General features: G+C 36.5%; 1 protein-coding gene across 1 annotated transcript in view; it reads right to left on the bottom strand.

The window, feature by feature from the left end:
* APPBP2 (amyloid beta precursor protein (cytoplasmic tail) binding protein 2) overlaps positions 1-10,499 on the bottom strand; it is a 96,600-nt gene that overhangs the window by 21,015 nt on the left and 65,086 nt on the right. Inside the window, 4 exon segments of the mRNA XM_006833631.1 lie at positions 2,405-2,551; positions 3,561-3,666; positions 3,756-3,823; positions 5,371-5,460. Coding sequence (XP_006833694.1) covers positions 2,405-2,551; positions 3,561-3,666; positions 3,756-3,823; positions 5,371-5,460 — 411 coding nt within the window.

Consider the following 10,499-nt stretch of genomic DNA (forward strand, 5'->3'; position numbering starts at 1 on the left):
ACCATGGCAATGAAACAATATACATAATAGAATGAATGTAAAACTAAAGTTCTCTCATGTAACCTATCATATAATTCACAATAAAACATTAAAAAAAAATTCAAAAAACAAAAACAAAAAACCAATGGCCTCTCATCTTCAGAATAAAATCTGAAGTCTTTATTATAGTCTCAACATGATCTATCATTCTGATACCTCTCTGATTTCACCTTCTGCCATCCTCCGAGCAACTCCTTTTTCTCTTCTTCAACCACTCAGTTTCCTGAACAAGCAAAGCTTGCTGTCACCTCAGAATCCTTGTACTTGCTGTGTCCTCTCTATGAAATGGTCTTCCTCTGAAGATCCCATGATTCAACCTTCCTTGAACAGACCTTTCCAGACTAGGCTACATAAAAGCTCCTAAAAAATCCATCTTCAATGAGACAATATACGGTAGAATGAATGTAAAACTAATGTTCTCCCATGTAAACTATCACATAATTCACAATAAAACATTTAAGAAAAAAAAAAAATCCATCTTCACTCTCTAAATGCTTATCCTTCTCAACATGAACTCTCCCCAAACAGAAGATAAGTTATTTATCTATTTCATCTGCCAGTAACTTTCAATTATCTAAAAGAGCCCCAGCCCCCCTACTTCTTCTTACCCACATTTGTCTTTCAATTCACTAGTTCATTCTAATGTGATGTTTAATTTGTCCACTGAGTAATTAATTTCAATGATCTCTAATTCTAGTTACTCAATTTGTTGTATATTTTGTTTTAAGATGTAATTTGGATATAAAGTTCACTGTTTTAAGCTTACAGTTCCATGGTTTTAGTATATTCAGAGTTGTACACTCATCACTACAAATGAATTTTAGAGCATTTGCATCACCCCAAAAGAAATCTTGTACTGATTACAAATCATTCCACACTTCCTTCTAGTCCTTTGGTTCTAGACAATCACTAATTTACTTTCTATCTCCATAGATTTGCCTATTCTGCATATTTCATATAATTTGTACAATATGATCGACTCCTTTAACTTAGCAAATTTTCTACATCCATCTATACTGTAGAATGCATGTTATTCAATTTTTAAATCTCTCTTTTTTTTTTGCTTCCTACCCCTCCTTTAAAACATTACTAATTCCTTTTGTATCCAAATTAGGAAAAAATTTCTCTATAGGATCAAATATATAACACCTTTTGTCAGCCACAAAGTGTGACAACTACTTAACTCTGCTGTTGCAGTGGAAAGCAGCCATAAACAATATATTTCTTTAATCATGTAAAATGATTTACATTATCAACCAAAAGTTCTGTTAACTGAGATTCATAAGGTTCTAATCCTATTATTTATGTTTGCTGACTCACTCAGTAAAACATTTCCTTACTGGGTTTGTAATTTCTTTACTGTTATGTGCATTTTAGGTACAGATATATCTTTGAAATTTCTGTATGGTTTAGTTGAAGGTTAATTATTCCCAAGAATTTGACATTTTCTTCATAAGACATGTTAGGAGAACTATAACCCCAAAGTGCTTTCTAAGGTTTTTCTCAATATTCTCATCCTGCATGTATGGTATAGGTTTTTCTCAATATTCTCATCCAAGCTTCAGTATGGTATAGGTTTACAGCTACAAGCTGTTCTATAAGCACCTTTCTTTTTCAGCTGTGAGTCCAACCTAAGGTGAACAACCTTTTGGGCATAGCTTTCCCGTTTCTCCCCTGAGGGTGTTACCTTGATCTTGTTAACCTGAGAGTTTTCATTCTAACACACAGTCTTCTGTTGGTTCAAAGTTTCGTCTCTTAAACCCATGGTTCTTGTTCCCAAGATTACGTTGTTGTTATTATTGTTAAGTGCCGTCGAGTCTATTCTGACCCATAGTGACCCTGTGTAGGGTTTCCGAGGAGCAGCTGGTGAGCTTGAACCGCCAACCTTGCTGTTCAAATGACTTTGCAGTCTGGCCCAAGATTATAGAGACCTCTAAACTTCTCATCATCTTAAAATATAAACTATACATAGAGTTCATGCCTTTGAATGTTAAGAGTCCATTTTGGGACTTTCTCTCTGCTTTGCAAGCTCAGCTACATTGAAAAAATGATGCTTCTGGTTTTTTTCAGCATTTCTATGTGCTTTGAACATGGTTTTCAGGAATTGAGTCTGCTATGTAGTTACAGGTTATTTTATTACTCAAAGAAAAATGAATCATTCAAAAGAAATTATAATCTACATGAAAATATACTGTCTCAATATTAAACCACATAAAGGTTAAATGAAGGGCTTATGAATTGGCATATGATTGTAAATGACTTCAAGAACATTCTAGGCAGCTTATTAAAAGAAGACAAATTGAAACCATACAGTGCACTAAGTACTACTGTACTAGCGGAAAAACCAACAAATATAATCCTTCACTGAAAAGGCATGTTGAACTTACAGTGCATTGTCAAATTTCCCAGAACTATACTGGTGAACATAAGAAGAATAAGCCAAATCTTCATGAGCTGTTGCTACATGGATATTTTTGCCACCAAACACTGACTGCCGAATGTCAAGAGCTGCCTGAAATAGTCACAAAAACATTTAAGAATACTATGAATCTTTTGAAAACACCACGTAAATTAAACACACATTCTATGTATATATAAAATTGCATACTTTTTGAAGCAAAGCACTACTGTATTTAAATAACAGAATATGAAAGTAAACGATAAGATCTGATATTCTGAAGACTAAGTCTGACTTAAAAGGCATTGACTTAATAATAACCATTCGTTTCTTAGAAATGACATCACTGGTTTTCTCTATGTCTTTCTTCTGAACTTTAAAATAAGGGTACCTTGGCATAATTCATCATTTACCTGGGAATGGCTGATTAAGTCCTAAATTGATTGCTACCAGTCTTTGCTAAATCAACTACAAGGGCAAGCAAATATAAAATGGAAAAAATACTCCAAAATATGAAGCTACAATCCAAGAACTCTTACTGAATGTTGTTATGTGCTGTGGAGTTGGTTCCGACTCACAGCGACCCTGTACAGGATTTCCGAGGCTGTAAATCTTTATGGAAGCAGAAAGCCTCATCTTTCTCCCATAGAACAGCTGGTAGTTTCGAACTGCTGACCGTGAGATTAGCAGCTTGATTCGTAACCAATACGCTACCAGAGCTCCTTTACTGAATGATTCTCTTTAATTCCTAAAACACAAAGTTTTAAACTGCGTAGCCATTACTTAAGGAGCTCAGGTAGCGTAGTGGTTACAAATCGGGCTGCTAACCTCAAGGTCAGCAGTTTGAAACTACCAACTGCTCTGTGGGTGAAAGATGAGGCTTTCTGCTCTTGTAAAGATTTACTTACAGCCTTGGAAACCCTGTACAGGGTCACTGTAAGTCAGAACTGACTCCACGGTACTTAACAACAACAACAGCCATAATTTAGTTACTAAGAAGAGTGTCCCTTATATGAACCAGATTTAAAAAGTTATTCGTAGAGAGTAGTTGATACATTACACCCAAATACATGTAAATAAGTCAATTAAGACTAAAAGAGAAAAAGTGTAACTTTTAACATACCTGATAAATTGCAACAGATTGACATATATTATCTACATTGAGTAAGTAAAACCCATAATCTAACAGTGTATCAGAATATTTTGGGTGTTTTGATCCAAAATGATCCCTATTAAAAAAAACACACGTAAAAAAACTATTAGGACATAAAGTAGAGAAAGACCATTTGAAACAGTATTGTTATTAATAATCACCTACCGTGCCAAATACACTGCGTGTTTAATTAACTGCTCTGCCTTCTTAAATTCACGTTTTACTACACAGGCCTAAAGATAAAGAGAAAAATTATAAAACAGCTCTCAAAACTGGTAATTAGTGTAATAATATGAGTACAGCTTATAGTCAGACTATACTCACTAGAGTCCTGGTGTTGCACTGTTGGATCAGCATTGGACTGCTAACCATAAAGCTCGCGGTTCAAACTCACCAAATACTCCATGGAAACCCTATACAGGGTCACTATGAATCAGAATGGACTCGATGGCACTTATACCGATACATAATGGTAAGAGGGTTCTTGCTAAAATTTCCTTGCTCCAAGTACTTGAAAACTCAATTATACACACTGTGGAGTCCTGGTACAGCACTGTAGGATGAGTACTGTACTGCTAACAGCAAAGTCGGTGGTTCACACCTACCAGCCGGCTTCTCAGAAACTCTATATAGGTTGCTTTGGGTTGAAACTGGCTTGATGGTATGCAACAACATATATATCTTGTATATATATACATACACTTATGCACATCTACACACAATGGACAGTCATGCCTAGTGCAAGCATGTTATAACAAAATTACCTCACAAAACTTTTTAAATAAAAGGGAGAGAGGGTGAGGAGACCATCATGTTATTTTGTAAGGTCTTTGTATCTCAGTTCTATAGTAGTTTACAAAAAAATTTCTGCAGTTTTCATCCGATAATTTTTAAATACACAGAATTTCAAGTACTTCTATTTTTCCTTAAAATATCCCTAAGAATAGACAGTAATTTTTCAGTTCAAAATATCATCTGCATATAGGAATATAAAGACTTACTCGATGTTTTGAATTAGTTAAAAAAGACATTAAAATCCCCTTTTAAACTTTGACGGTAACCTGAATATTTCTGTTATTTACATGCTTGTAAAATAACTGATTTAATAATACATTTCACAGAAATCTAGAACCCTTCTAAATCTACAATTTTAGAATCCATATTGAAACTTCTACAACTAAAACTATGAAACTGAATATTAAAAACTGAGCGAAGTTTGGATGAAAAAGAGCATATTTGAAAATTACACTGATACTTACAGGCCACAGAGTACCAATACTAAATACTATTAAATGGCCTTAAAGAGTTAATTCATGTATTGACAGATTAAAATAATCTAGAGACAAATCCAACAAGGACTGCCCAACAGATCAAGCTCCGAAAGCTGCCATGCTCACATGCTGTCAGAGCAATACTATGACTAGAGGTCTAGAATACCAGGCCTACCCTTTAGAACACAACTTTCACATAAAGAATTCAGACTGCTGTACAGTTTCAAGCCAGAGAAGCGCGAATGTACAAATCTGATACATACTCCTGTGAGTTCAAAGAATTATCCAAGTGAACTATTACACAGATACTCTGAGCGGAAGAAAATTCAATGCAATGTGTATAAGATAGTTTTTAAGAAACCAGATTTCTAAAATTGAACACAGGTATTTAAAAAGATATCTTGTTACTTTATGGTACACACAAAACCTTATCTGTTAAATAATAGGTTAATTAAAAGAAATGTAACACCTGGTAAATCCTATGTAATTCATTTTAGTATTATAATCACCTTAGAAGCTTGTCTTAAAACATCTACCACAACTTTGACTGGCAAGCCAGCTGTGATTTCTTTCATGGCTTCAATACACCATTTGTATGCCTAAAAAAGAAAAACAAATTACTCAAGAGGAATCAAACCTGGTAATACTCAACAAAGTAACTGAATTTTTCTTGCTAAATTTCAAGTATTTGAATAAGAATATATACAACATATATTTATATTATAATTTTTCCCTCTGAAACTTAAGTTTACTTGAAAATATCTTATTATATTTCTTGCAATTCTTTATAGTACTTTGTCTGACTCAGGCCTTGGAAATGTGTGACACATATTCAGGAAAATCAGAGGCAAGTTCTTTTCCCAGAAGCCTTGAAACATTTCTTCTTCCTCTAAAAACCTTAACCCACCAAAATGTTTTTCTGAGTTTCAGCCACACATTGTTGTTGTCAAGTGCCATCCAGTCAGGTCCAACCCTGTATAGAGTTTCTGAACAGCAGCTGGTAGGTTTGAACAGCTGACCTTGTGGTTCACACTACAGGGTTGATCCTACAGTGATACACAAAGTATTTTCGCCACACCTCCCCAATTCTGCAGTTAGAGACCCTGAATCAAGTCAAGTCGTTTTCTGACTCATAGTGACACACTCCATGGGACAGAGTAGAACTACCCCCTCGGGCTTTCTATGTACCAGTTACATCCTCCTCTAAGCACTTTATATGCATTAACACACAGAACTGACACAACAGCCCTATGAAATGTGAGCAAGTGTTAGGGAAACATAAATGCCAGGCAGTATTGCTAGCATCTAGGTATGCAGGGGAGATAAGAGAGAACGTTCTTCATCTTACAGTGCTCAAAAGAGCAAAAAGAAAAGGAAAATAAGTATTTTGAACATTAGTAACTACTATACAGAAACAAAACAGAGCATTCCTAAAAACCCATTTACTCATCTCCAGCAACTAGAAATAGACCAGCAAAGTAAGCCTACAATCAACAGAATAAAGAAATAATGAATATTAGAGTAGAAATAAACAAGATAGAAAACAGAAAAACTATAGAAAGAATCAACAGGACAAGAAGCTGGTTCTTTGAAAGAATAAAAATTGACAAACCACTGGAAAACCTAACAAAAGAAAACAGGGGGAAGACCCAAATAACACACATAAAAAACCAAATGGGTGATATCACTACAGAATCCTTTTTTTAGAAATAAAAAGGATAATAACAGAATATTATTGAGTTGTACTCCAACAAATCTGAAAAGCTAAAGATGCATACATTTTTAGAAAAGCACGAACTACCTAAACTTACACAGAGTGAAGTAGAAAACTTGGATAGATCTGTAACCAAGGAAGAAATTGACCAGGTTATCCAAAAACTCCCAACCAAAAAAAGTCCAGGTCCAGATGACTTCACTGGTGAGTTTTATCAACATTCAGGGAAAAGCTATCACCAATTCTACTCAAATGATTCCAGTACATACAAGAGGATGGAAAACTTCTTAATACATTCTATGAAGCAAGCATAACCCTCATACCAAAACCACGGAAGGACGTCACTATGAAAGAAAATTATATACCAAAATCCCTCATGAACACAGATGTAAAAATTCTCAACAAAAATCCTAGCCAACAAAATTCAACAACACATCAAAAAAATTATACATCATGACCAAGTGGGATTCATACCAGGGATGCAAGGATGGTTCAACATTAGAAAAACAAACAATGTAATGCACCATATAAATAAGAAAAAGGAAAAGAATCACATGATCATATTGGTTGATGCAGAAAAGGCATTTGACAAAATCTAACATCCATTCCTGATAAAAACCCTCAACAAAGTAGGAATTGAAGGGAAATTCCTCAACATAATTAAGAGCATACATATAAAACCAACAGCTGAATCACTCTCAATGGAGAGAAACTGAAAAGTCTTTCCCTTGCGAACCAGACAAAAATGCCCTGTATCACCACTCCTATTCAGTACTGTTTTGGAAGTCTTAGCAGAGCTATTAAGGCAAGATAGGGAAATTAAAGGTATCCAAATTGTCAGACCGGAAATAAAACTCTATTTGCAGACGATATGATCCTAATACATAGAAATCCCCAAAGACTTAGCAAAAAAACAGGGGAAAAAAACTACTGGAACTCACTGGAAGATTCAGGAAACTAGCAGAGTACAAGAATGATCAACATACAAAAATCACTTGGATTCCTCTATATTAATAATGACAACACTGAAAAGGAAATCAGGAAAGCAATACCATTTACAATAGCCACCCAGAGGATGACATATTTAGTAATAAATGTAACCAGAAAAACAAAGGACCTATACAACCCCCCTCCCCCAAAAAAAACAAACAAACCCTATACTACAAGAAACCAAAAGAGACTTATAAAAATGGAAGAATATACCATGCTCCTGGATAGGAATGTCAAAGAAAATGTCAATACTGCCCAAAGCAATCTACACATACAATGCAATCCCAATCCAGATTCCAACGACATTCTTTGGAGAGATGGAAAAAACAATTACAAACTTTATATGGAAAGGAAAGACACCCAGGATAAGCAAAACACTGCTTACAAAGAAGAACAAAGTTGGAAGCCTCTGACTTCCTGATTTCAAATTTTATTACATGGCTACAGTGGTCAAACAGCCTGGTACTGATACTATGAAAGATACATAGATCACTGTAACAGAATTGAGAATCCAGAAATTAACCCATCCACATACAGCCAAATGATCTTTGACAAAGGGCCAAAGTACATGGATTGGGGAAGACATAATCTCTTAAACAGATGGTGATGGCAGAACTGGAAATCAATATGCAAAAGACTGAAACAAAACCTTTATCTCACGCCATATACAAAAACCAACTCAGCATGGCTTAAAGACCATAAGGTGAATCCCAGAATTATGAAGGTCATCAATGAAAAAATACGGAGAGCTCTGGTAGAGTAGTGGTTACAAATTGGGCTGCGAACCGCAAGGTCAACAGTTCGAAACTACCAGCTGCTCCGCGGGAGAAAGATGAGGCTTTCTGCTCCCATAAAGATTTACAGCCTCGGAAACCCTGTTCAGGGTTGGAACCGACTCGACGGCACTTAACAAAACAACAATACAGGGCACACACAGACTGCCAAATATTGTGAAAATTACACAAACAAAAGAAGCCAAAATAGATGACTGGGACATTCTAAAAATTAGAAACTTAGGTGCATCAAAGGATTTCACCAAAAGATTAAAAAGGGAGACCACCACAGAATGTGAAAAAATCTTTTGCAATGACATATCAGACATGCAACTAATTCCTAAAATCTACAGGAAATTACGACAGCTCTACAAGAAAAAGACAAATAATCCAATTAAAAAATGGGCACAAGACATGTACAGACACTTCACCATGGAAAAGATTCAGGCAGAAAACAAACATATGAAGAAATGTTCACGATCATTAACCATTAGAGAGTTGCATTTCAAAACTACAATGAGATAGATATACCATCTCACACCAGCAGTAACAGCAATTTTCAAAAATGCAGAGGACAATAAATGCTGGCAAAGATGTGGAGAGACTGGGACCCTCCTACATTGCTATTGAGAATGCAAAATGGTCCCACCACTCTGGAAAATAGTATGGTGCTTCCTCAGAGAGTTGGAAATAGAAATACCTTATGATCCAGCTATTCCTCTACTTGGTATATATACACAAGAAATACGAGCCATAACACGAGTAGATATTTGCACACCAATGTTCATAGCAGGACTATTCACAAAAGCAAAAAGATGGAGACAACCTAAATGCCCATCAATGGAAGACTGGATAAACAACCTTTGATATACACACAATGAAATATTATGCTACCTTGAAGAAAAGGAAGCTGTAAGCCACCATATAACAAGGATGAACCCTGAGGACATTATGCTGAGTGAAATTAGTCACAAAAAGACAAATGTTGCATAAGACCATTAATGTAAACGTTTAGGAAAAGATACCCAAACTGAAATGAAAAAAAAAAAAAGTTTTTTTTTGGTTACTGGTAGGGATGGGGTGGGAGGGTTTCAGGGAGGTGGAGGGAGGCAACCATAGAGCATAGGGTAGTAGGCAGACACATCACAGTTTGGGTGCTGGAGAGGGCAATACAAAAGAAGGGGGAGGGGGTGGAAGAACAAGGTAGACAGGGGAACACTAAGACAGGTTTACATGGGCTAAATGGGACAGAGGAAAATAGTGACACATGCTCAACCTTGGAACAACAGGGCTCTGTGATACAGGGATCAAGACATAGTTTGAAGAGGGGTAATAATATTAACATGCTTGACTGTCTTATGAATATTGGTTTCTTTTGCCTACTATTGTAAAATAGGCACTTGAGTGGGATAGAAAGGAATGTCGGGAAACACGATTACAGAAAGCTTGTAAGCCCGTCTTCAGCCTATAGTGGATGGAAATACCTAAAAGGGGTTCTAGAACTTGCCAAGTGGAATATGCCTCTTGTGGAACCTTTGCAGAGTATAGGACCTTAGTGGAATCCTTAGCCCCATCCAGAACGTTCTGAAGAGGGACATTCCCATTACAAAGGACAAGCAGAGCAGCCTGGAACAGCTAGAGCAACAAAAGATAAACCTTCAAAGAAAGATCATGAGGAAAAAGCCAAAACAAAAATGGCAGTATGACTGGCTACTATAAGAATAAGTAAGTTGTTTGCTGTGAAGCCATCAAGGCAAGCAATCAAGTTCCCTCAGGATAAACCCCCCTCTACGACTGAAAGTCAAAGGGAACGCATGAGCAGGCATGTAAGCTTGCTGGTGACCACTTTGGCCTATGGGGGTGCGGAGGGTGGGGAGGAAGAGGGGAAAAGTCAGCAATGAAGAAATGGGCTGAGTTCAACCAGGTTCCAAGACTTCCATTAACCTGGAGATCAGAGAGAAAGAAAACGAAGGGCTGGTTGGTCCAAAGTGTGGTGAGACCTGGGGACATCTGAGCCCATGAACAATGACATAGCCACAGAGAGCTGGAGCCGAGAGTGAAGTATCCAGCTGATACGAAGTGAGGGGAGAATCACAAGAACAGACATACCTGCAGATAGTGCCCATTTGACCCAGCCTCGATGGCTTGATAATCAGAACTC

The sequence above is a fragment of the Chrysochloris asiatica genome, unplaced genomic scaffold, assembly GCF_000296735.1.
Source record: "Chrysochloris asiatica unplaced genomic scaffold, ChrAsi1.0 scaffold00007, whole genome shotgun sequence".
Classification (NCBI taxonomy): domain Eukaryota; kingdom Metazoa; phylum Chordata; class Mammalia; order Afrosoricida; family Chrysochloridae; genus Chrysochloris; species Chrysochloris asiatica.